Source organism: Filicampus tigris, chromosome 18 (assembly GCF_054856515.1).
Source record: "Filicampus tigris isolate MCC_2025a chromosome 18, RoL_Ftig_1.0, whole genome shotgun sequence".
Lineage (NCBI taxonomy): Eukaryota > Metazoa > Chordata > Actinopteri > Syngnathiformes > Syngnathidae > Filicampus > Filicampus tigris.
In genome coordinates this window covers 5779907-5805975 of record NC_141234.1, presented here as the reverse complement: position 1 = coordinate 5805975, position 26069 = coordinate 5779907, and the positions used below count along the sequence as shown (strand labels likewise).

General features: G+C 43.7%; 2 protein-coding genes, 3 long non-coding RNA genes and 1 other non-coding gene across 11 annotated transcripts; 4 read left to right on the top strand and 2 right to left on the bottom strand.

Annotated features, from left to right (window-relative positions):
- Positions 1–5638: 5638 nt before the first annotated feature.
- Positions 5639–9080, top strand: LOC147132178 (cholecystokinin-like). The gene is made up of 4 exons (XM_086015364.1): positions 5639–5787; positions 6077–6191; positions 6288–6434; positions 8522–9080. The coding sequence occupies exons 2-4, from the start codon at positions 6077–6079 to the stop codon at positions 8659–8661; spliced, it is 402 nt and encodes a 133-aa protein (XP_085871490.1). The 5' UTR covers positions 5639–5787; the 3' UTR covers positions 8662–9080.
- A 2268-nt stretch (positions 9081–11348) lies between these two features.
- Positions 11349–15201, top strand: LOC147132177 (uncharacterized). 5 transcript variants are annotated; one of them, XR_015082111.1, is made up of 10 exons: positions 11349–11430; positions 11544–11679; positions 11791–11863; positions 11942–12696; positions 12981–13038; positions 13148–13276; positions 13413–14550; positions 14623–14715; positions 14808–14880; positions 14959–15201. It is a non-coding gene; the product is annotated as an uncharacterized LOC147132177 (long non-coding RNA). The 5 variants fall into 5 exon arrangements; XR_015082110.1 differs by having other exon boundaries at positions 13143–13276; XR_015082108.1 differs by having other exon boundaries at positions 11942–13038.
- Positions 15202–19502: 4301 nt separating this feature from the next.
- LOC147132176 (uncharacterized) lies at positions 19503–21183 on the bottom strand. Its single transcript, XR_015082169.1, has 4 exons — positions 20193–21183; positions 20031–20123; positions 19866–19938; positions 19503–19798 (listed from the first exon to the last, which is right to left on the bottom strand). It is a non-coding gene; the product is annotated as an uncharacterized LOC147132176 (long non-coding RNA).
- Positions 21184–21778: 595 nt separating this feature from the next.
- Positions 21779–24342, bottom strand: LOC147132175 (uncharacterized). Of its 2 annotated transcripts, none has more exons than XR_015081985.1 (4): positions 23878–24342; positions 23650–23761; positions 22283–23571; positions 21779–22150 (listed from the first exon to the last, which is right to left on the bottom strand). It is a non-coding gene; the product is annotated as an uncharacterized LOC147132175 (long non-coding RNA). The 2 variants fall into 2 exon arrangements; XR_015081986.1 differs by having other exon boundaries at positions 23650–23758.
- Positions 24343–24518: 176 nt separating this feature from the next.
- On the top strand, positions 24519–26068 carry LOC147132173 (small ribosomal subunit protein eS27-like). Its single transcript, XM_086013823.1, has 4 exons — positions 24519–24655; positions 25144–25252; positions 25329–25439; positions 25921–26068. The coding sequence occupies exons 1-4, from the start codon at positions 24530–24532 to the stop codon at positions 25947–25949; spliced, it is 375 nt and encodes a 124-aa protein (XP_085869949.1). The 5' UTR covers positions 24519–24529; the 3' UTR covers positions 25950–26068.
- On the top strand, positions 25717–25846 carry LOC147132174 (small nucleolar RNA SNORA35). Its single transcript, XR_015082331.1, has one exon. It is a non-coding gene; the product is annotated as a small nucleolar RNA SNORA35 (small nucleolar RNA).
- Position 26069: the final 1 nt, after the last annotated feature.

The window sequence follows — 26069 nt, the reverse complement described above, 5'->3', positions numbered from 1 at the left end:
GAATATTGCAAAAATAAGGTTGTATTTTTGTGAAAAAATAAAGAAAATAATTACCGATCGAATAGTCTTCATAATCTTAATGTGTGTCAAAATGTCCACCATTTTTTTCCTCATTGAAACTTTTTCATATTTTGAAGTTTTTCCACATTTGAACTGTAATGCTAATATTTATACACACCAAAATCCTTGAACTATAAATATATGCTTTTTATTTACTACCACTTGCAACATGACAAGCTAATGAGTTCCAATGCAATCTGAGATGTATTAACCAAAAACTGATATGGTCATCCAACAGCACATTTAAAAAAATTTTGAGTGCACATAAAAAAACATATTGTTGCTATCCTGTGTTTTTTTGGGGGGGTGGGGGGGGGTATTTGCATTATTGGGATGCCTGTAACACGGAAACCCCATGAATGTAAAAATTTAAAAAAGAAAAAAATGAACATAAGTGTTTTTCACAGGACAGCAATGATATGTATTAATTATATGCATGTAAATGAGCATATCGTGAGCAGCTGTACCTAATATTGTGTCCCGTGAGTATGTGTGTCATAACCAATAACTCGCCACTACATTGCTTTTCCTTTTTTGCGATGCAAGTTAAAGACACTTCTAAAAGCGCTTTTACTGGGAAAAGTGCATTACAGCCATTGGATTCCGGATTGAAGTGAAGATGTTTTTTTTTTTTTTTTTTTTTTTTGGGGGCTCCTGAACGTGTCACAGATCAGGGAAAACCTCTCTTGCGCGTTTAGAAGCCCCCCGCCCCCCAAAAACAGCCGCATGTTGCGGGATCTGTTCAAAATACAATCAGGCACCGGGAGGGCCCCTTGCGGAGCTCCCACCTGCTGAAAGCTGCTGAGACGGCGACTTAATTAAGGCACGTCGATAGTATTGACCCTCGGCGGGAGTTCTGAATTGTAGCACAGCTAAAGTTTCGAGCTTAATTACTCAGTGATTGCTCGGAGCAGCCTTGAGACGTCTCCTCGATGAAAATACACCCTTCACTCTGGTACAGTCCTTACGGGATGCAGTGCTATGCCAGGGGTACTTTTGCCCCCGTGCTAGAATAATTGCACATCCACTACAGTAGGTGGCGGCGGTGCTCTCATTTCAATTTTTCATTTATTTATTCACCCAACTGTATGTGTGACCATCCAACATCATTGTTGGATGCTTAAACCTGAGAGGTGAAAAGACTCAGGAAAGACCGTACCTAATTTCCACATGTGCAAATGACTATGGAGCTCTTCTAATAAACATGTCCCACTTCATCTTCACTTTAGTATGGTGATGGTCACGCTTACCGTCTCGAGGAAGATGACGCGCAACGGAAGGATTAATCCACGGGATTTGAAATCTGTTTAAAGACACTGTATCATCCCGTTTTATTATTCTCAGACATGCAGCAGTTTTGTCGAGCACGTACGTGCATGGGAATGGCTTGATAAGTTTTGTTTGTGTGTGTGTGTGTGTGTGTGTGAGGCTGACTTCCTCCTCTGCATGCAGCGCTGTCTCCTCAAGGCACTCGAGAGTGTATTCATTGGCCTCGAGAGCTCACAGCGCCATCGCCATCGCCATCGCCTCTCCATCATTGTGGCATTCATCGTCACAGCGAGCGTGCGCGTGCGTGTGCGTGCTTCAATTGTAAGCGCAAACGTATGCTTACAAATTGCGTGTGGGCGTGTTTGGTTGTCGTCAAGGATGCATCACTTGAGGCCGCTTCCGCGCCCGCGATGGAGGATGAGGATTTTTTTCAAGATTGAATTTTGCATCGTACAAATCGGGACCAAAAGTTGCGGTTCATTTTAAAGGCCCTGGAAAGTGAATTCCGAGATTTGCTTCAAAATACATTATACAAGTTGGAAGATATTTTCAGTTTTCCTGACTTTTTGTGACTTAGTTTATTAGTACGCCCATTTCTACCAGCACAGCGTGCATTTAGCTTGCTAGCAATGTCATACCAATATAATACTAGTTAAAGCAGTTTGTTTTGAGACAAGTCTTAATAGTGCAAAAGTTTTTGTAATATTACAAAATAAGGTGGTATTTTTGTGTTGAAAAAAAAAAAAAAATTACCGTGAATGTCAAAATTCCCCAATGGCCGAAAAAGCAACAGTCAGCAGCTCACTTTCAACTTCATTTTTGTAATACTTAAACGTCACTCTTGTCATAATAAATATATCAACTTTATTCTCATTGTAACCATAATGCATTTTTCTGTTTATTTTTTTGTTTTACATTAAATTCAAACAAATTGTATTTTGAGTGGTGGTGGGCGGGTGAACGGGGTCATGCCTGCCATGCGAAATCAAGACGAGACCAACACGGCGTGCCTGCGGCCCCTTTATCATCCGCACATAGCGATATTCTTCTTATAGCTCGCTAACAGATGGGTGTGCTGTATGCAATGTTCTAAGTGACATGTTCACGCTGCGCTCCACACACACACACACACACACACACTTACATACACACACGCGCGGGCGCACGCCTTCCAAACGACTGCAACCTTATGCTCAAACGCTCCTGTGAGACGCCATTGCTGTGACAAAATACTTTAATAGATGTTTGCATTATTTAGTATGTTGACTCACGCGCCGTATTAAAGCTGCAGCAAATCGCCTTAGCCAGGTCTCGCTGGACATTTCGCTTTATGAGTACACTATGTGAGAGGTTTCTCTCTCAAGCCAATTAGACACTTTTAATGAGCATTTAACCTCAAACCTCACAGTCCTGCTGTGTGCTGCAAGTACTCGAGCTAACTAGAGAGAGGGGGGGCGGGGGGTAAACAGCTGTTTGATAGGTTGCTCTGACGACACAATAATATATATTGCCGAGTGCAGAAACCCGGTAAACAGGCTAGACCTCCCACAGCACACGCTTAATAAATTCCATTCAGCACAAGCCTCGCCTCGCCTCCCACACCGACCGGATGCAACCTTACGAGGTTCTTACAAGCAGTCATCCATTTTGGCAATGCGGAAGTTAGGAAAATTGGGGGGGGGGGGGAAGAAAGGATGAGTGCGAGTTCTCAGGCACTTCCTGTGCAGTCGTCGGCTGTTAAAAAGACTTTGTAAAATTCCCATCAGGCGACTTTAATGTCGACTTGCGCTGTGGATAGCGCGGCTGATCACGACCTCATATTAACGTACTCGCAGGCATGACTCATCTCTACAGCTCACTGACCTTAACTGGAATCCTTTTGGTTTGATTTCAAAGTCGACTTTAAGGTCTCATGAGATGCGCCAAAATCCCACAAGTGGCACAATTAGCACAAGAACAAAGAGGGTTTTTTTTTTTTTTTTTTTCCAAAGGGTTATCAAAAATCAAAAGAGAGGATTTTTATTTATTTATTTATTTTTTTTACCAAATCATTGCTGTTTAATGAAAGTATGTATCAAAAAGTCAAGTCCAAAGTTAAAAAGAAAAAAAACAGCATCCGAAATTAGGCACAAAATAGACATTTCAATTTTTTTTTCAAAACCAAAGCAACGGAGATAAGGTGTTTTTTTTATTTTTTACTTTATTTTATGTTTTTATTCTGACCGCTTTGATTGGAAAACCACATTTCGAGATACAGTACATGGTTTAAATTAAACAAAAGTTGTTTTTGTGTTTTTTTTTTTCCTCTTTGGAGCTGCATGCTGTTCATTGGTGAAAGGAAATTAATTTTTTATCTTGTGGATAAATAAAAGCACAGTCAAAATCATGAGATAAATGTTTCATTAGACCATGAAAAAAAAATTGTAAGATGTTTTGATAGAATAAAAACATTTGGAGAAAAGTCATTTTTGCCATCTTTTTTTGATGAAAAGATTAATGCAAAATTTTGAGATATATGCTTTTTATTTCACAAAGGGATGTTGAGACATTTTTTTATTTAAAAAAAAAAAAAAGAAAAAAACACTTGGAGATACTCTCTATGCGTTTCAAGGTCAAAGAAATGATTTTTGTAGGGTTTTTTTTTTCATCCAAAAGGAAATTAAACCCCAAATTTGGCGATACCAAACATGCTCTTCATTGGCCAGTGTCAAAACTCGAGCTCACGGCCAGAAAAGCACTGACGCATCAATAATGTCATAACTTCCCCTCCAAGCTTAATGAATCAGAGTCCAGTAACATTGTGATGTCATCAGGCCTTGTACCGCTCACAGCCACTAAACTCGGGATTGCTATACGATATACTTGAATAAATAAGCCAATGTGAATTCACCAATCAGCATCGTCTGTGTTCTTTTGACCCACCTGTTGTGATCAATAGACTTTTTTTTTTTTTTTGTCTCGTGCCAGAAGGTCGCCTGACGTGCGGGCACCATCGAAGCGGAAACCAAACACGGTGACGCCCCGCTTCCGATGAGATACCGCGTTATCTCCACCAGCTAATCCCCGACAACAGGTTGTTTGCTTTGTTCATAAAAACATTAAGTGGCTACAGTTGATCGATATCCATCGACTCGAGGCCCCAAGATTTGCTGCGGGGCGGCTGATCGATGGGCTCGGTTAATCCTGCTTGGCCGGACAGAGACAGTGTGGGGGGAGAGACGTGGGCAACGCGGTCGGAACGTCTCTGTTGGAGCGGAGTCGCCTCTTGCGTCAAATATGATCACGGCCAAAGTACAAAGACTTTGACGGTTACGTAAGCAGATTTGACAAAGGAGCGACACATTCAGAGAAGCAAGATATTCCACGTTTGGCCCTGCTTAAAACGGTTATTTGATATTGTCGACATGTCATGTTGTTTTGATAACATGAAAGTCCAGAAACAGAATTGCTAGTACTTGGTAAAAAAAAATAAATGCATAATGTAATTTTTGTTCTTTTTGGCTTTGTTACATGCCATTTGTCAGGTACCAATTTTTTTCCAACCTTCAACACTTATCTCCATTTTTTTTTTTTCATTTTCTTACTTTGATATGAATCATGTTTCCGCGTTACAGACATCGCATTAAAGCGAAGATTAAAAAAGTTTCCAAAATTGGAGATAAGTGTTTTTCCACAGGACAGCGACGATATATTTCTCTTTCTCTTCTTTCCATATCTCACATAGTCACCGTGACAGGCCGAGATCCAGCCTCTAATCTTTATCTTCTACTCAAAAGCTGTGCTGCTCTGAAATCCAAAGCGATGCAACGCCGCCATCTACAGGAATCTGTTGGTCACTGCGGTGGTTGCCAAACCTGAATTTCTCAGACAAGCTGGGTGAGAAAGTTGATTTGAGGTACGGACACACTGTCATTGGATACACTTCTTTTTTTTTTTTGTTGTTGTTGTTGTTTTTTTTTTCACCTTTTACTTTTATGAGGACTCGAATCAGTGTTTTGACATTGAACAGCACAAGTACTTCTACTTAAGTACACGCTACTTGGGGGAAGTAAGTAATAAAGAGGTGATGCTTTCGATGCAGATGATTGATTTTACAGCACAATGACAAGTTCCCGTCACACGCACACGTGTGACACACACATAACACATTAATAGTGCGAGTCAACAAGGCAGCTCCCATCATGTTGCGTTTATGATGCGCAAACACTATAAAACGCTTGTATTGTTGAAACTGAAAGACAATTACCTCCATATTAGTCCCTGCGCAAACACACACGCATCGCGGAATGCACAATACAGCGTGTGACCACACACACACACACACGCACACACGCCCACACACACACACACAAGCAGAGCGGTGAGAGAGTATAAAAGGGGCATCCTTCCCACTCAGCAGAGAAGTGCTCTCCTAACGCTCACACACTCCCTTCAACGAACCAAACCTCTTTTCTCAAGGTAGGGGAAAAAAAAAACATTCTTTTTTTTTTTTTTTTTTTACAGTATTTATATTTGTCATTTTTTGTGCATTTTGCATCCATATGGGTGAAGGAAAGCAATAATAGTCTGATTGCAATGCTTTAATTAGATTGGCTTTTTTTTTTTTTAAATGTTGCAATTTGACCGTCGCGTTTATTTCACTGAAAGCTGCAATGATTGTTGAAATGAAAAGACCACTAAAGGCGTCCTTGGCAAGCTTATTGTGCATCCTGAACTTCCTCTGTGTGTGTGTGTGTGTGTCTTCCAGATGCCTGCAGGGCTGAGTGTGTGCCTGGTTCTGGTGGTCCTGTGCGCAAGCTCTTTGGGGCTCCCCTTCTCGTCCCATCTCGGGGACGAGGACCAGCGTTCCCTCTCTGAAGAAGGTATGACCCCCCCCCCCCCCCCCCCCCCCCCTCCCACCTTGGGAATGCCAACCACGGCAATGGCAATGTGACATCTTTCCTGTGCGTGTGTTCCAGCCCACCTGGAAGCCGACGCCCACACTTTGGGGGAGCCCCATCTCCGACACAGCCGCTCTGTCCCCCAGCTCAAAGCGTCGCCGGAGGATGGCGAGTCGCGAGCCAACCTCAGCGAGCTGCTGGCCAGACTCATCTCCTCCAGGAAAGGTGCGTGTCCTCCTTTCAGATACTAAAAAAAAAAAAAAGAGAAAAAAAAAAAAAAAAGCGGCAGCATGTAGCGTCAACAGAATGTGTCGCTCATTATTGAAGACAAGTGCTCTTCACTTGAAGCCCCCCCACCACTCCCCCTCCCTTCGCACACCACCCCATCACATCAGTCTCACTAATTACTGGACCCAGCGCACAGCAGCTTCGTAAAACGAATTAGCTGCGCCGGAAAGCTTTTGTGGTTCCAAAGTGCATTTATGAGAGTCTTCCGGCCACTCGACGACAAAATACTTTATTTCACACATTCGCACTTGATGAAAATGTTTTTTTTTTTTGTTTTTTTTTGTCCAGAAAATAGAAAGAGCACTTGCTGCCTTTGTACAGCCGCTGGCGTTTGGTTCTGATGACTTGGCAAGGGGGGGGGGGCTGGATTGATGGGTTTGAACACACTTGTCAAGAAGGCTGCCAGATATTCTGAAACAGTGTGTCCTCCTCGCAAATAATTGCGTCTGTAGAAAAAGATTTAGAAGTGTCGTATTAACACCATCTACCGGTAGTTTATTTTGGATGAGCAATATTGGTGCATAATTCCACATGCCTGACTAGAGAATTGTTTGAAACTTTCCATGGGAATTAGGTGGAATTTATGGGAAGAAACCAGAAATTGACAAAACTGAAGGTTTAAATATAGTTTGGAAAGATTTCAGATTTCAAGTCTAGTGGCGCCTTGAAGTGCTCCAAAGTGTTTTTTGAGTTACGAGCTGTCACTTGGTTGATTTTTTTTTTTTTTTAATTTCCCTCACTCTTCAATTGATGCCCTTGCACATGGGCAAGGAGAGCTACCCATTTTTGCATCAAAGTCTGCTTATGACAAAACCCCAAATGCCTTTTCCCTCACTTCTCTGTTATTTCCCATTCAAAGTTTCCAATTTGGAATATTTCCACAATTCTTAAATTCCCATGGAAATGTACCTCAAATTTTTCCCAAGACACAGACTTCATATTTTCCTACTGCCCTATTGTGCTCGATTCTGAGAAGAAAACTTCTCTTCACTTTTGCACAAAGAGCAAAGCATGGCAAAGGTCACATTGATAAGCATCTCTTCAGGCTGTGTGTGTGCGCGCGCGCGCGTGCGCGTGTGCGCCGGGAGTCGTGTTCCTTGCTGTTCGCTTTGCATGTTTTCGGTGTGGGAGGTGTCGTTGTCGAGCCTTCTGCAGCCAATCTTCTCAGCACACCAGGGAACTTGAAAGGTTGTGCTTCGTGTGTGTGTGTGCGTGTGTGTGTGTGTGTGTGTGTTGCGCAGGAGGATGTGGGTGGGGTGAAAGCAGAACATCTCCGCACACAGAAATGCTGTTGGACTTCAATCGCGATAAAAATAAATAAAGATTAGGAGAGCAGGATGGAAAGTTTTTTTTTGTTGGACTCGCAGGCCACAATATTAAGTACGCTTTCGTTCGTTTTTTTCCTTTATTGTGCCACGTCAGGTCTTACAGTATTCCTCACTCACTCGTTAAAGAATTATATTGGGATGAGTGAGGTGAGTTTTATTTGTTCAGAGTGAATCAATGTGCCCGAGCGGAGCGTGCGGTTGGTGGTATGCAGGGTGAGCAGGGAGCAAACTACTGAGGGCTTTTTGATTCCGCAAGAGGGCAGCACAGCGAAGCTCCTCAACACACTTCAAAACAGCCGATAAGTGGGTGAAGGACATTCCTTAAAATTTTTTTTAAAAAAAACAAGAATAGGTGATATAATATAATTGATTATCATGTCAGATTTTTTTCACATTGCCCTCCGAGGTCTGAAATGGTCCTCATAGGGAAGCGGTGTACCTAATGTTGCGGACAGTCAGTCAACGATGACAGAGAGCTGCAAAAAGCATCAATCAGCTTGGGGGAGTCAAGTTTCGCCAATGACATTAACGTGCTTGATGCCAAGAGTTGTCGTGGGTGCATTAGCGCGCTGTCACGAACTCCGGTGAAAGGCTCACGATCGCATTGTTACAAACAGCTTTTGAAAGGATCTTTCTCCCTCGGTTCTCCAACCAATTGTTGCAAACACACACACACACACTTGTCCCATGTCGCAGGTTCCGTGCGTCGGAATTCGTCAGCCAACAGCAGAGGCGGCGGCCTGAGCGGCGCCAACCACCGGATAGCAGACAGGGACTACATGGGCTGGATGGATTTCGGACGGCGCAGCGCAGAGGAGTACGAGTACTCCTCGTAGAACGGAAGCGCTCCACCGCACAATAACAGTCGACTTAATGACCTTGTACATTTGTTTGTAATGTACTGTTAAATGCAATATACATATGCCAAACTTTTGCCTCTCTGTCACCGATTTGTTTATTGTATTGAAAGGGGGAAACGTGGTGTCAGGGTACATTGAGACTTACCAGACTGAATTAAAAAAAAAAAAAAAAAAAAAATTAAGAAAAATAAATGACTGCGGGTCTCTCACTCTTTGAAGACAACTCACTCTTTTTGCCTCATTTGTAGTTGTCATGTGAGCTTCTGTTTGGACTTTTCAACATTCAAGGAGCATCGTCCGCAATTCTTGTACTGTACTGTAATTTGGTGTATGATAAGTAATAACTGAGAATCATCCATGCAAAAAAAATAAATAAATAAATGAAACAAAATTGACCATACTGCTTCACCGGTTGCTTGTGTTTGTGTGTTAACATCATTTCTTTTTTTGAGTCACTTTCCCTACAATTATTAATATGAATTAATCTCCTACCCATCTCCATGAATCATCCTCTGCAATATAAAATGTCACCTCACACGCACAGGAAGTGAGGACCACTGAGAAGTGTTTTTTCCCCTGCCACGGGGGTCACGTGACAAAATGAAGTATGCACCGAAAGATCCCGGTGGATTGTAGGTATAATCGTGCGCCGTTGGAGCGCTCGGAAGGCAATAATGATGCCGAGAGAAAGGTCAACACTCAGCTGCGCCGAGATGAAAGTCGGCAAACGCGTGGTTTTGCCGGTGCGGACTGCTTGGGAATATCTTCAAAGGGACGGCGGAATCATTAGGAGCAATAATGTCTGGGCTTCATTTTGAACGTCACTTTTTGAACATGCATTAATTGGACATTCTCAATTTCAGCGTGCTAATAAAGACTGAACAAAGCACTCTGACAACAGCTGCAGTGGTGCTAAAGGTCCAAATGGAGCTAAAAGTCAGTATGGTGGTGAATTGTGATGAAGCTGCCTATTATGCTGCTTCTGTCCCCGTGTTAAGTGATTGACGTGTGCGCGCGTGTGTGTGTGTGTGCAGAGGGGGATCGATGAACAAAGCAGGCTCAGTGAATTATTCAGAGAAGTGGCTGGGGATGCCTTTGGGGAAGAAGAGGGTTTCTCGTCGTCATCGTGTGTGCGTGGGTGTGTGTGTGTGTGTGCGTGTCAGGCAACCTGGCATTCAAATGAGCAATAGGCCGACTTTCTGAAGGGGCCACACAGGACTCGAGTCAAACTTTGTGTTTCAAGAGCTGACTCTAGTGTGGAGAGCTTTTATCACTGAAGTGTGCGCGCGTATGTGTGATCCAGAGAAGGTCAAAGGGTGAGGTCATGTGTGCTAATGCTATCATAATATCATTCGCGTATCACTGCTGCTATTTTGCTCGTGGTTGATACAGCATACTAATGATAAAAATATATGTGATGACGGTGTCAATATTAGTTACTATACCACTGAAAATCAGACTTTGCTTTTGAATTGTGGTGCAGCGGATTTAATTAAAAAAAAATAGCTCATGAAACAGGCTTGGACAAAAATGTGGGAGGTTAAAAACTATATATAGTGGCACACTAGTAAGATTGCATTTTGTTTTAGGCTGTTAATAAGCTACAAAGACACTGTGAAAAAGCTGCCAAAGATAAAGAACAGACTAAAGACACTGAGGCCTCCAGCAAAGGTGTGCAGCATTTGCTAACCCAGATGTGAAAGTTTTTCATGTGAAATTTAACCCACAAATAGTATTGTGTGCGACCATTATATCTAATTCATGGTCGCACGTTAGCATTTTGTGTCCATGGTCCATTAATATTGTGGCCAGAAATTAAAAAAAAAAATCTTAAAAATAACACACAACGGAAGAAATCCTGATGTGAGAACGCGATTTTCTTATTTTATTTATATTGTTATCCTTTTGTCTATTTATTTCCTGAACAGTTATACCAACAACCTTTTTATACCTGTAGAGTTTGTGGAAGTTAGGATAGAAATGGCATTACAGTAGAGGTCACGATATCGTCTTCAGGCGCTACGCTGATGCCATCTTCTGGTCAGAAGGAGAAATGCTGTCAGTGACAACTGCCGGGATTCTGAAACAAATATATGAGCCGTATTTTCGAGCTGTATTTCAATTTTGGTGTTTCGATATTTAAATGAAAATCAAATAACGAGTCATTTTTCTATTTTTTTGTATCTGTATCCAAACGTCATATCCAATGACCAAAAGAGACACAGACGAAAAACGACTGGTTATTTGATTTTCATTTTAAAATATAAACACCAGAGGTGAAGTACGAATATTTGTTCTCCTTGTTCTCCTACGAATAAGGAAAAGTCTAATAAAAGCTTGATTTTCATTTATACAACGAAAATGTAATATAGCATGGGACACAAATAGAAAACGGCTCGTTTATTTATTTGGGATTCCCGGAAGTTTGTCACCAACAGCATTCCTCGTAGTGACCAGAAGATGGCGACAACGTGGTGGATGAATACGATGTCGTACCTATATTATTTAATGATAGCCAGATTGCCGTACTTTATGGCATGTAATTCACTTTCATTTTTGTGAACAATTTGCAACAGAAAGTCAAAGCAGTCATCATGACCGGTCACCGGGTGGCGCTAGTGTGCAAAGCGCCGTTCAACAAGCAGTTGATTGGCGGACGTGACGTCAGGTTTTCCGGTGATTTGAATCGTATGCACGAAGGATGTTATCAAATGCAGTGCAAGACAGCGTCCGACCCCTTCTCAGGTCAGTGAGCACAAATGTTTGTCGTTTGTTGCAGGATTTGCACACTCGACGAACGCAAAAGCGTTTGACGTTTGAGCACAGCACGTCAAAATTCACTTTACTTGACTTATCAGCGCCGATGTACGAGATTGAGAATACGATTGGCTTGGTTTGGCGGGCGTGGCGTCAGGCCTGCAGGTCAATTAGCGACAGGTGTGCACGACGGCAATCTTCGCAGTGGCGGCAAGTTGGCGTCCGACCTCTTCTCGGGTAAGTGAGCACACGAGCAAATGTTTGTCGTTTGTTGCAGGATTTGAGGGATGCAACAGCGTTTGACGTTTTAGATCAGCACGTCACAATTCACTTCGTTGCTTCATTTAGCAGCGCAGTTGAACAAGATGAAGAAATCTGGCGACAGGTGTGCAAGACGGGAATCATCGCCTACAGTCTACAGGTGAGGCAAGATGGCGACCGTGAACATACGAGCTAATGTTTGTTGCCGATTCTCACAATGCCATTTTGTTTGTTGCAGGATTTGCACATTGTCTTCTTTGTTTCTTTTGCTATGATTTTTCAAATTATTTTGCTTTGTTTGTTTAATGCTGGCCAGCTCTTTTTTTTTTTTTTAATTGTTGTAAATGACACACCTAATGGCTTTCTACTTGTCATTTGAATGGTAAATTGTTTTATTTTATTTTTTTATAAAGTTTACTGTCGGGGCGTGTGTTCTAAATGACATTGGCTTTGTCCTTGGGAATTGAACTTTGAGGCCTTATTTGTTTGACAATTTTTTGATGTTTATTGAATATGGTGTATTTTATTTCAGGTGGTATCTAACTTTTTTGGGGGGATTATTCTAGTGTTAAGGTTTTATGTTTCCTGTCAGGGTCTCCATTTTTTTTGTTCCCTTGCCCAATCTGAGGAAGGCCCATGTGTAACTTTCCCCCTCCTATTTATTTGCACATTGGTGAATAACCCACCATATTAATACAATGTACTGTCTTGGAGTGTTTGTTTTGCAAACGTGTGAATGTGGTTTTGTCTAACCCTTGTCGCCGATTGTCACGAATTTGCATTTAAACACTTTCCGCTCCAAATAATCCAAAATCGTGACTATTCCTCCAAAGCCGGTTACAAAAAAATCTCACACCACGGACGTTTTTGCAATCATTTGTTTCTCTGGTTTCTGGTCGGAGGGGACACTCTATTTCTATTTGGACGGATAAAATAGCCTCCTGCTACGCCGCCTTTTTTGGACTGAAACCTGGATTATCCGTCCGATTTGAGGTAAGTTGTGCTAAAATGAAAATATGGATGTCTTATTGTGTACCTGTATCACTAACATGAGGTAGCGTGCCGATGACTAGTATCTTTGAAGAAATTTTTCGGTTTCGATTTGATGCTAATTTGCTGTAGTCAACCACAATGGTGTAATTCCGATGCTGTACCTCGACGACTTTGAACACTCGCACGCATTTCCTTAACTGCCATTCTAGTTAGTATCTGTAATTACTGCATTACAAAATGTGCATGTTCATTTATAAACGTAGTGTCTGTTGATTTGTTTGTAGAACTAAAAAGGAATGCAGGATCCTTCAATACAAAGAAAGCAGGAGGACCTCGGACAAGGTGAAAATTTTGCTTTCAGCTTGCTTGACATTTATGGATGGACTGTGTACACATTGATTCCATCTTGTCTAAACTGATTTCTTTTTTTTTTTTTTTTGTCTTAGTCCAGTTGGAAGTGCCTGAGTGTCCAAATGTTCATCTGTGCCTCAACAAACTGTTTTGTGAATTCCACAAGTGAGCTGAAGTGACATGTTTACAGTCCACACTGAACGGTCGCTCAAACTGAGTGGGAGGAAAGGTAAGTCAACTTTTTTTTGTTTCTTCAAACAAATGTAGGTGTCAAGGAATTAATGTGAGGTGTTGGGGTTTAAGGGTGCACTCAGTCATAGTGATCAACACAAATAAAACCTTGCCCCCCCCCTCTCTGTTTCAAGGTTGTGGGGGCACCAAGAGGAACTGGACCAGGCTAATGAGTACAAATGAAGTGACCGACACGCAACCAATGTTTTTTTTTTCATTTGCTTTTTGTGGTTGTGCCTGGTGGACGAGTGAGGAAAAGTCAACAAATGCCGTTAAATCAGACAAGTGTCGGGCTTAGCAATGTGGCCCAAACATGATTTTTTTTGTTGTTTTTGGCCAAACAGCAAAACCTGACTGTCCGGTTGAGTCGCGGCTAAGCCCCAGTCGCCACCTTCAACGTTCACCGGAGTGATGGTCTTCAAACGGGCGGAGATCACCAGCATGCGGCCGGCTGTGCCCGCCTCGCACTCGCCCGATCGCCCGGCAGCTGACTTGGACCTTCATCAGATCTTTGGTCATGAGTCACATCTTTGTATTTTTTTGTTGTTGTTGTTGTTGTTGTATGGTTTGTTTTTCCTCCCTTGATTACTTGCAAGGCTGGAGTGGGACGGCCCAAGAGGCAGCAAGAACCGCCGGCCGAGGGTAATCATGCAACTGATTGCGCATTATGCGTTTTGCAGGCTTAACCATGAGCGTGATGGGATGAAAGGGGCAAATGAGGGTAACAGGCAAAGTAGACACTCTTAGCAAATAAGCACGTGACATACGGCTAGACTGTCTCTAATCTGTTTTAGTTTGTGATGCTTTTGATGTGTGGATTCAGCAGCGGCAGACGGGACAAGCTCTGAGGCGGACTTCTTCCCTTAGAGGCGTCGCTCTGGAGTGTTTTGCGTCGATCGATAGATAGATCGAGCGAACCACGTCCTGAGGAAGAACTGCTTCCTGCCTGTCATTTTGAACTTGCGAAATACTCTCATACTGTTTGAGTTGACATCGTGTGAAATGTTGCCGCCTGCTCATCCGGGAAGGGGTTCCGTCCTCCGTCTGTGGTGGTGTCACGAACTTTCGTCCACTGTGGGTTTGCTCGAAGGGCTCCACGAATGCACTTGTTGTTGCAGGATGGAGAAGGAGCCTCTCGGGACGGAGCCCACCGCGGCAGTGCAAATGTGTGGCAATATCATGGCCATGAGCACAAGTGTCATGGCGTGCCGCGTTGGTGTCTTTTTTTGCAGGCTGGAAGAGGAGCCGGATGGAAGGAAAGGCCCGGCACAGGTAACAACACACGCATGGCAACTCAAACAGATGGCACAACTACGGGACAATTTTTTGCTGTTGTTGTTGCAGACGGTGCAGTTCCACACATCAAATGAAGAAAGCAGCAGCACAGGCAGTTACCCATGTATAATCTGTCTGCGAGAGCATATCCGTGGGGAACAGGTGTTTTTTGAAAAACATTTTTTTTTAATGCTATTGGTGTGTCATATTTTGTGAATTAAAGCTGAACGGAAAATAAATGGAAAATGTCACAGGGCTCATAAGGCCATCGATGTGATGAAAAAGAGGAAGGACTGCTCCAAGATAAACAGCTTCTCGGCTCTTGAGGTGAGTGTCAAAGTCGTGCACGTTAACATGGATGTGGAGGCCTGTTACGAGTCTTTCTTTGCGGTTGCCTTCCCTAAGGACAGGTGCAGACGCGACGGCGCTCGGAGGGCAAAGCGTCAACAGTAGGGAGAGTATGTTTTTCTTCTTCCACTTGGTGTGTGTGTTTGTCTCCTCTCTGTCTGTCACTCACTCACTGGGTGTGCACTGACTACCACTGACAGCATGATGAGCATTTTGTACTGAGCCGTGTGTCAAGGCAACAATGCTTGGTTGGAGTAACTTGTTCTCTGAAATGTTTGTTTTCTTGTGTGAAGCCACATGTAAAGCTTCCTTTCTGGATGTTCCAAATGTGCCGTTGTACTTGAATTAAAATTGTGAAATATCACGTGGTCAATTTTTTTAACAGTGGAGAGGGAGTACATGTAGCCATGTTTTATAAAAATGAAAACGGGCCAAGTGAAGCGTTGAACAAGAATGACCCTGTTTTGTATATTAAAACAGCTGTTGTAAGGCTTAAAAATTGTTTAATTGTAAGAAAAGTAATTTCACATTGTATACTTTGCCAGAGACACTTTTGTCATTTATTTTGGCTTACCACATGTTGTCTGTCATCCTTTTATCATGCCGTCTCTTTTGGGTCACTCGAGTGACTACGTTCCAACTGACCCTCAGACGTCTTCGCCAAAAGGTCATGAGTCAGTAAATGAGTTTGGAGCGATTAAATGTAAACTCTGTGATGGTCATTTTTGCATGTTTTGTTTCACATCTTCACATCAGCGTCATTCGGTCTCGTTACGTAAGTGACATGTTGATATATGAGCATTTCATAGAACCGCTACCATTCCAAAGTGATATGTTCAGACCCGAATCTTCTTTGTAAGTTACGACCATGTATAGTAAGGCTATTTTTTGGGTGAAAAAAAACGACCATCTATAGTAAGGTGGTTTTTGGGGGAAAAAATGAATATGTATATATAGTAAGATGTTTTTTGGGAAAAATGACCATGTCTGGTAAGGTGATTTTGGGGGGGGGGAAAAAAAACATGTATATACAGTTAGGTGTTTTTTTTCGTCATGAGTTAGCTAGAAATCATGACGAGTGTATATTTGTGTGTATTTGAAGTTGCATTACAAACGTCACTGAAGTGCATTCAATTTGATTTGCTGACACCTGCAGAAAGCCTGAAAAAATATTTTGTTGAGAGAATCAGTTGTTCCTCATTACTATGTACACACCTATGTGCAATACACACTGGGCAGTTATACGATTGGGGTTAAAATAGGTGGGAGGTGTCTGATTGTTTTCCCAGTGAAGGGACAGTGATGGCAAACAAGAAATAACACATCCCGCACAGACCATGAAACACCAATTATTGCACTGTCAAAAAATGCTTTATATATACACACGTTGGAGAGAGATTGGCGGTTAGGTTCGGTTGCACGCATCGTACAGACACGTGACACGTCACGGCGGGGCTCGAACCGTCGACCTCAAGTGAACAAATCCCGCGTGATTCCTCGCGGCCAGCGGAGAGCTGATGAGTCTGCCGCCTCCCGTCCATACATCTTCGACAGGCGAATGTCTCGAGCCGCGGTATCTGTACATGCAAAAAGCTAACATTAAATGTTAGACTGTTGAAGAGAAAGTTAGTTTTCACTTGTTAATTGCATTGGAAGGACTTTCGGCGTTAGGATTAGTAGCATACATTGCACAGTTTATTGGTTATGATTAGTCGCACATATCGCACGGTTAGGGTTAGTTACATACTTTGCATAGGCATTTATATGTGGCATGGTATGGGGGGCTCGTACCCTGGATCTCAGGTGTACAAACCCCAGACACAATCCTCTCGGCAAGCGAGGACCTGAGGACGACCGCCGCTCCTCGTCCATTCATCCTTAACAATTGAATACGGGCGCCACTTGGAGCTCGACAGAGGTAAAAATGTGCAGCGACCATCCGGTCCCTATTGCCACCGTGGTCGAGTGGTTAAAGTAATAGTGCGTAAAAGTCTTGGAACCTGGTACGAATCCCCGTGCCGCCCTAACCGACTGCAAGGCAAAAGACATTAGCAGATGTTTAAATGTTTGCATGGGTAGCACAGTATGTGTTGAAAGGTTATTGAAATACTACAGCTCCTTTTTTTGGGGGGTTAGTTAGAATAGTATGGGCAGGACCAGGTTGGGCGTGGTCTCAACCCGCCATGCCCACCCTTGTGACCCCGCCCACAATAAAACAACACTGGTATGTTGAAACAACCCTACTAGTTGAAGTTAGTAGTGTCATTAAGTGTCATTTCTATTCTGTTGTCATTTAGAAAAACACTAGTACCTATTAGTGTCTCTCTAGTGTCATTAAAATAGATTCTAGCAGTGTGGGGGCCGGCCTTTGGCCACCCTCCTAGTGTTGTTTCCATTCTATTGTCATTTAGAAAGACACTAGGAGCTAGTGTCCTTCTAGTGTCTACCAGCGTCATTAAAAAAGACACCAGGAGGGTGGGGGCCGGCCGAAGGCCGGCCCCCACCCTCCTAGTGTCCTACTAGTTTCTTTTCTATTCTATTGTCATTTAGAAAGACGCTAGTAGGGTAGGGGCCGGCCGAAGGCCGGCCCCTACCCTACTAGCGTCCTTCTAGTGTCTGGCAGCGTCATTAAGAAAGACACCAGGAGGGTGGGGGCCGGCCGAAGGCCGGCCCCCACCCTCCTGGTGTCTTTCTCATGTCTACAAGAGTCTTTTTTTTTGTCATTTGTATTCTGTTGACGTTTAGAAAGACACTATTAGTGTCTTCCTTAATCTCACGACTAGTGTGATTCTTTGGTGGGCGGGGACCCTGGATGGGCGGGGCTGATTTTGGCCACGCCCTACTTGGGTCCGCCCACAGTATTCTACCTAACTCCCCAAAAAAATCAACAATAGCACTTAAATTACCTTTCTAACACTTAATGTGCAACCCATGCATACATTTGAGTATCTGACAATGTCTCCCGCCTTACAGTCGGTTCTGGCAGCACGGGGATTCATACCCGGTTCCGAGGCTTCACCACATTATTACTTTAACCACTCGACCACGGTGGCAGTAAGGACCAGCCGGTCGCTGCACATTTTTACCTCTGTCGAGCTCCAAGTGGCGCCCGTATTCAATTGTTAAGGATGAATGGACGAGGAGCGGCGGTCGCCCTCAGGTCCTCACTTGCCGAGAGGATTGCGTCTGGGGTTCGTACACCTGAGGTCCAGGGTGCGAGCCCCACCATAATATGCCATATATAAATGTCTGTGCAATGTATGTAACAAACCCTAACCGTGCGATATGTGCAACTAACCCTAACCAATCAACTGTGTAATATATGCTACTAATCCTAACCCTAATGCCGAAAGTCCTTCCAATACAATTAACAGGTGAAAACTAACTTCCTCTTCTTTAACAGCGTAACGTTTAGTGTTAGCTTTTTGTATGTGCACAGGTAGGTATTTTGTTTGTAGCTCAAAAACAAATAATGCCAGGAACAAACGATAAGTAACTACATTTAAAATTGCTATAAAGGTTTGCTTGCTTTGCGCAGCAGGTATGCGGATTTGATCTCTCATCCAACATGAGCGTGTCCACAATCGGTGTCACTAACCACCCGACCACGGCGGACACGGGACAAGCATCGCACGCGGCTCGAGACATTCGCCTGTCGAAGATGAACGGACGGGAGGCGGCAAAGTCATCAGCTCTCCGCTGGCCGAGCGGAATCACACGGGATTTGTTCACTTGAGGTTGACGGTTCGAGCCCCGCCGTAACGTGTCATGTGTCTGTGCAACCGAGCCTAACCGCCTAGCTCTTCAACGTGTGTGTGTGTGTGTATATATATAAAGCGTTTTTTTACAGTGCAGTAATTGGTGGTCATGGTTTGTGCGGGATGTGTTCGTTTGTTCACCATCACTGGGAAAATAAAAGCCTTACCCTTACTATCCATGGTCGTAACTTGCAAAGAAGATTCGGGTCTGAACATATCACTTTGTAATGTTAGCGGTACTATGAAATGCTCGTATATCAACATGTCACTTACGTAACGAGACCGAATGACGCTGATGTCAAGACGTGAAACAAAACATGCAAAAATGACCATCACAGAGTTTACATTTAACCGCTCCAAACTCATTTACTGACTTATGACCTTTTGGCGAAGAGGTCTGAGGGTCAGTTGGAACGCAGTCACTCGAGTGACCCAAAAGAGATGGCATGATAAAAGGATGACAGACAACATGTGGTAAGCCAAAATAAATGACAAAAGTGTCACTGGCAAAGTATACAATGTGAAATTATTTCTCTTACAATTAAACAATTTTTAAGCCTTACTACAGCCGTTTTAATATACAAATAATACATTTTTGTTCAACGCTTCACTTGGCCCGTTTTCGTCTTACGCCTTATGTATGCTGCACTTTTTGGGTTTAGGATCATTTTGTTTCACTAGACATGTACTTGTCCTGAATTAAGAAAATACTTTTGACTAGGCAATTTTTTTTTTTTTTTTAAACAATGCCTTATGGAATGTTTCGGAAAACACCACCCGGCACAGTCATTTTTATAAAACATGGCTACATATGCTCCCTCTCCACTGTACAAAATTGACCACTTGATATTTCACAATTTTAATTCAAGTACAACGGCACATTTGGAACATCCAGAAAGGAAGCTTTACATGTGGCTTCACACAAGAAAACAAACATTTCAGAGAACAAGTTACTCCAACCAAGCATTGTTGCCTTGACGCACGGCTCAGTACAAAATGCTCATCATGCTGTCAGTGGTAGTCAGTGCACACCCAGTGAGTGAGTGACAGACAGACAGAGAGGAGAAAAACATACTCTCCTTATTGTTGACGCTTTGCCCTCCGAGCGCCGTAACGTCTGCACCTCTCCTTGGGGAAGGCTACCGCGAAAAAAGACTCGTAACAGGCCTCCACATCCATGTTAACATGCACGACTTTGACACTCACCTCAAGAGCCGAGAAGCTGTTCATCTTGGAGCAGTCCTTCCTCTTTTTCATCACATCGATGGCCTTATGAGCCCTGCGACATTTTCCGTTCATCTTTAATTCCCAAACTATGACACCAATAGCATTTAAAAATTTTTTTTTTTTTTTTTTTTTTTTTAAAAAGACCTGTTCCCCACGGACATGTTCTCGCAGACAGATTATACACTGGTAACTGGCTGTGCTGCTTCTTTCTTGATTTGATGTGTGGAATCGCTCCGTCTGCAACGACAACAGCAAAAATTGTCCCGTAGTTGTGCCATCTGTTTGAGTTGCCGTGTTTGTTGTTACCTGTGCCGGGCCTTTCCTTCCATCCGGCTCCTCTTCCAGCCTGCAAAAAAAACACACCAACGCGGCACGCCATGACACTTGTGCTCATTGCCATGATATTGCCACACATTCGCACTTTTTTTACGCTGCCACGGTTGGACGCGACGGGCTCCGTCCCGAGCGGCTCCTCCATCCTGCAACGACAAGTGCATTCATGGAGCCCTTCGTGCAAACCCACAGTGGACGAAGATTAGTGACACCACCACCTCGTGAAGTGACCACAGACGGAGGACCGAACCCCTTCCCGGATGAGCAGGCGACAACATTTCACACAATGTCAACTCAAACAGCATGAGACTATTTCGCAAGTCCAAGACGACAGGCAGGAACAGTTCTTCCTCAGACCGTGGCTCGCTCGATCTGTCGACGCAGAACACTCCAGAGCGACGCCTCTCGCGGAAGCAGTCCACCTCAGATCTTGTCCCGTCTGCAGAATCCACACAGCAACTTGATTGGAGCATCTACTTTCATGGTTCCACTCGCCCGTCCGTCCTTTTTCTTTTCCCCATCCGGCTCACCGTCCAGCCTGCAAAACGTGCAATTAGTTGCGTGCTGCCCACTTCATTGTGTGCTCACGGTTCACGATTACTCTCGCCCGGCCGGTCTTGGCGCCTCTTGGGCCGTCCCACTCCACAGCTGCCCTGTAACACACCCCGCAAGTAATCGAGGGAAGAAAAAACATGAAACCATACAACAAAAAAAGTACACAGAGACCTGACTATCATGGCTGAAGATCTGATAAGGTTCAAGTTGACATGCTTGAAAAAAAAAAAAAAAAAACACTGTCCACGCCTACCCTTATCAGATCTTTTCTATACCCTACGTGCAACTAAGGCAAACCCCAAAGCTCATTACTCTGCCCCCTCCTGTTCACCATTTACAGACACCCCTCAGACGGATTATACTCACGTGTGCCGCTTGATTCTTCATTTGTGGAACTGCTCCTTTTCTTCATCCGACTGCATCTGAGCCCTGCAACCCCCCCCCCCCCTCGCTCCGCCTTGCAACACAAAACATGGGCAACAAGTACATTTGCAGCTTAGACGTTCATATGAGTAGAGTGCAATGTTCAACCAAAACACTTTTTGTGACCTTGTCCAGCCTTTCCTGTCACACCTACAAAACAAGCACGATTTTCAAATTTGCATTTGTCGTCGTTTGACACGCTGGGCTACAGCTGCTTCTCCAACCTGCAATCAGTCAAATGCATTTGTATAGCCCTTTATTTACAAAAACGTCTCAACAGCCGACCAAATGTAAACCCCGAACCGGGCAAGGAAAAAAAAAAAAAAAAAAAAAAACTTGGGCGGGCTTTGCAGAAGGACCAGAGATTGAGGGACCAATTCCCTTCCAGGATGACCAGGCTGCTACGGAGGCCTCACGACCTGCTCCTGTCAGGCGGTGCAGAATCCCAAAGGCGACGCCCCCAGGGAAGCGGTTCGCCTCCGATCTCTGTGCAGAATCCACACAGCAAACAGTGCCTACTTTGGTTTTCCTCCGTCCGTCCATCCATCCATCCCTCCCTCCCATCTGGCTCATCGCCCACCCTGCAAAACGTTATTTTCTGCTTGCTCACTTCATTGTGCGCATGTGTAACGCTAACCCTCGTCCGGCGGTTCGGACCGTCGCGCTCCACCGCCGACACTGCAGAGTCATCAACACAGCGAGGGGAGGGCAAAAGAACAAGTACAACTGTGACAGGTTAAAGCAGACACTAAAACAACGGATGTATGAACAGTTGTACCGTTCGGACGAAAACAAAATCGGCATATGACTTAAGGCCCATATTTTTTCACCCTCCGCTTATTTTAGAGGCACGCGTACCTTCACCTGGCTGTTTGCCTCAAAAAACACACAAAAAAACCCCACTTGCACATGTAGTCATAATCCCAGTCCAGTTCCTCTTGGTGCTCCACAACCTTGAAACAGAGAGGGGGGTAAGGTTTTATTTGTGTTGATCACTATGACTGAGTGCACCCTTAAACCCCAACACCTCACATTAATTCCTTGACACCTACATTTGTTTGAAGAAACAAAAAAAATGGACTTACCTTTCCTCCCAATCAGTTTGAGCGACCTTTCAGTGTGGACTGTGAGCATGTCACTTCAGCTCACTTGTGGAATTCACAAAACAGTTTGTTGAGGCACAGATGAACATTGCACATTTGGACAGTCCATCTCTTCCAATAGGACCAAAACAAAAAAAAGAAATCAGTTTAAACAAGATGCAATCAACGTGTACACAGTTCCATCCATAAATGTCAAACAAGCACAAGCGTTACACAAAAATTATTTTCGCCTGGTCTGAGGTCCTACTGCTTGCTTTGTATTGAAGGATCCTGCATTCGTTTTTAGTTCTACAATCAACAGAAATTAAGTTTATAAATGAACATGCAAATTTTGTTATAATTACAAATACAAACTAGAATGGCAGTTTCTAATGGAAACTGCGTGCGAGTGTTCAAAGTTGAGGTACAGCATGGGAATTACGCCATTGTGGTTGACTACAGCAAATTAGCATCAAACTCAAACCGAAAAATATCTTGAAAGATACTCGTCATCTGCACTCTACCTCGTTAGTGATTCAGGTACAAAATAAGACATTCATATTTTAATTTCAGCACAACTTACCTCAAACCGGACAAATGATCCAAGTTTGCAGTCAAAAAAAAATGGCGGCGCAGCATGAGTCTAGCTTAGTCGTCCAAATAGGAAGGAGTGTCCCCTCCGACCAAAGACCAGAGAAACAAATGATTGCAAAAGGGTCGTAGGTGTGATGGGTTTTTTTTTACCGGCTGTGGAGGAATAGTCGTGATTTTGGATTATTTGGAGCGGAAAGTGTTCAAATGCAAATTCGAGACCATCGGCGACAAGGGTTGGACAAAACCACATTCAAATGTTTGCAAAACAGACACTCCCAGAAAGTAAATTTAAAACCGTAATATTAGAATAGTCCTGAAAAAAAAAGTTAATACCACCTGAAATAAAATACACCATATTCAATAAACACCAAATAAATTGTCAAACAAATCAGGCCTCAAACTTTAATTCCCAAGGACAAAGCCATTGTCATTTACAACACATATGCCCTGACAGTAAACTTCAAACAAAACCTTACAGTTCAAGTAACAAGTAGAAAGCCATTAGGTGTGTCATTTACAACAATTTAAAAAAAAAAAAAAAAAGAGCTGGCCAGCAAACAAAGCAAAATAATTTGAAAAATCATAGCAAAAGAAACAAAGAGGACAATGTGCTAAATCAAGCAAAGACGTGAATTGTGACGTGGTGTGCTCAAACCTCAAACGCTGTTGCAAAGGTTTGAGCCTCAAGTGTGCAAATCCTGCACCAAACAAAATGGCATTGTGAGAATCGGCAACAAACATTAGCTCGTATATTCACGGTCGCCATCTTGTCTCACCTGTAGACTGTAGGCGATGATTCCGGTCATGCACACCTGTCGCCAATTGACCTGCAGGCCTGACGCCACGTCCGCTAAACCAAGCCAATCGTTTTTCTTCATCTTGGCGCTGCTAAATCAAGAAAAGTGAATCGTGACGTGCTGTGCTCAAATATCAAACGCTGTTGCGTCCGTCAAGTGTGCAAATCCTGCAACAAACGACAAACATTTGCTCGTGTGATCACTTACCTGTGAAGAGGTCGGACGCCGTCTTGCACTGCATTTGATAACTCCCTTCGTGCATACCTGTTTCAAATCACCGGAAGACCTGACGTCACGCCCGCCAATCCACTGCTTGTTGAACAGCGCGCTTTGCACACTAGCGCCACCCGGTGACCTGTCATGATGACTTTTGGCTTTCTGTTGCTTTTCACGCTGTCAAAAGGTCTTGCATTGCACTTCTCTGGAATGGAGCTTCTTTTCTATGTTCACGCTTCATAATTAACCACTTCCATTTCATCACATACTCATCGGTCGTTTCCCATTTTCACGTTGGTCGGGCGTTGCAGGTTCTGTCGTTGCGGCTGGGTCACCTTCTTAAAGGTACGCACCGCAGTCCGTGACTATAATATGTCTATTTTAAGTGCACCTCTGCATATTATTGTATCATTATTAACATTGAAAAAATATATAAATCGACATACAATAAAGACTAACTTAATTAACATTGTTTTTGACCCCATAAATATTTGATTTGGAATAATAGGGACAAACTCCAAACAAATAAATAAGTATTATTTTATAATTTGCTTATATGATCAATGATGTATACAATGTTTTTGTATACTTATACTTCTGAATAATAATGAATAAATACAAAATAAAATCAGACCTCATCAAGATGGCCGCGGTGGTCGCGCTGAAGTCGTCACTTCCGGCTTGGAGCTCAACGCAACGGCGAATATCAGGGCCTCGCTTCCGGTTGTGCCTCCTTTTCGGCAGCGGCTATTTCCTCGCCAACATGCCAGTGAGTATCCGCGCTGCCTCATCCTACGACATTTCCCCCGTTTAATGCCGCTTTTGGGCGCCCGTGCGCGACTCTACGTTTAGCGGAGGCCTTCGCGATAACGCCAGTGCCCGCCGAAGTCTTCCTTGTTGGCTTTTAGTTGCACTTTGCCCCAAATTAATGTGCACTTTTCTCGAGCGCATTGTGACTCAAGATGGCGGCGCGCACACGGCAAACATGAAGTCAGTCGAGCTGCGGTTCGTGCTTCGAAGACTCTGTGCTTCTCTACGTTGGATAAACGTCTCTCTTTTGTACTCTTTTATGCTAATTTGAATAGTTATGCGGTGTGCTTAAAAGAGATAACGGGTACGTTACCTAACCAGTAATGTAGGCCAACCTGGAACCCAAATCCGGAACAACCAGTTAGAATGCCAACCTGTGATATCTCAACCATATCATGTCCCGCCTTTAATAACATAATTGATAATTATATATTTCCGCCCTGTTAGCTCGCGAAAGACTTGTTGCACCCATCTCCAGAGGAGACAAGGAGGAGGCACAAGAAGAAGCGCCTTGTTCAGAGTCCCAACTCTTACTTTATGGACGTCAAATGTCCAGGTAAGGTTCTAGCAACGCTGTCTAGTGGCTTTAGGGCAAAATCTTCTGGCGGAATTTATGTGATGTCTGTTTGCAGGATGCTACAAGATCACGACGGTGTTCAGCCACGCGCAGACGGTTGTGTTGTGTGTCGGCTGCTCGACGGTCCTGTGTCAGCCCACCGGAGGCAAAGCACGTCTCACAGAGGGTCGGTATCACCCAGCAACCATGCACGTTTTTTGACATTTTATTTTTGTGGCTCTACTTTAACTACACGCAATGACAAGGTAGCACACCCCAATTTTAAATTGTTCACCATCTGCCAAGCTGCTTCTTGTAAGGTTCTCTGCCACAAAAAAATTGGCCAAGCAACGCATCACCGTACCACTGAATAGTTCCTTTGCATTTGTCTGATGAACAAAATGTTGGTCATGGAACAAATATTAAACTTGAAAGTCAGTCGGTTTTGTTCATTTCGATTTTTCCCGCACTGCTAAGTGACTGGACATCCTGTTTGGTGGTCTTCTAGTCTCATTGTTGTGCCAGATGAACCTCAGTTTGCAGAAGGGTTGAGCTAGACCACTGGCTCCCCCCTTTCGAAGGCTGAGAACAAACCTTTGTAGTCGAAGCAACGAGTTCGCGGATGGAAAACCGCTGACGCTTGTGTCTCTTTGTCTTTTATCCCTCAGGGTGCTCGTTTAGGAGGAAGCAGCACTAAAATGTTGTTCCCGGGGCAACGAAGGGATGGAGCGTGGGAGAAGGATGCCACCGCGGCACACATAACCGCTGTACCGCCACCCTCCATTCCTTGTTTCTCAATAAAATGTTTTGGCTAAAT

Excerpts from the sequence above, each read along its gene's own strand:
- LOC147132178 (XM_086015364.1), top strand. The coding sequence starts at position 6,077 with ATGCCTGCAGGGCTGAGTGTGTGCCTGGTTCTGGTGGTCCTGTGCGCA. Across the intron at positions 6,192-6,287 it reads GCGTTCCCTCTCTGAAGAAG|CCCACCTGGAAGCCGACGCC; the intron begins GTATGACCCCCC and ends CGTGTGTTCCAG. Across the intron at positions 6,435-8,521 it reads ACTCATCTCCTCCAGGAAAG|GTTCCGTGCGTCGGAATTCG; the intron begins GTGCGTGTCCTC and ends CCCATGTCGCAG.
- LOC147132173 (XM_086013823.1), top strand. The coding sequence starts at position 24,530 with ATGGCCGCGGTGGTCGCGCTGAAGTCGTCACTTCCGGCTTGGAGCTCA. Across the intron at positions 24,656-25,143 it reads ATTTCCTCGCCAACATGCCA|CTCGCGAAAGACTTGTTGCA; the intron begins GTGAGTATCCGC and ends CCGCCCTGTTAG. Across the intron at positions 25,440-25,920 it reads CAAAGCACGTCTCACAGAGG|GGTGCTCGTTTAGGAGGAAG; the intron begins GTCGGTATCACC and ends TTTATCCCTCAG.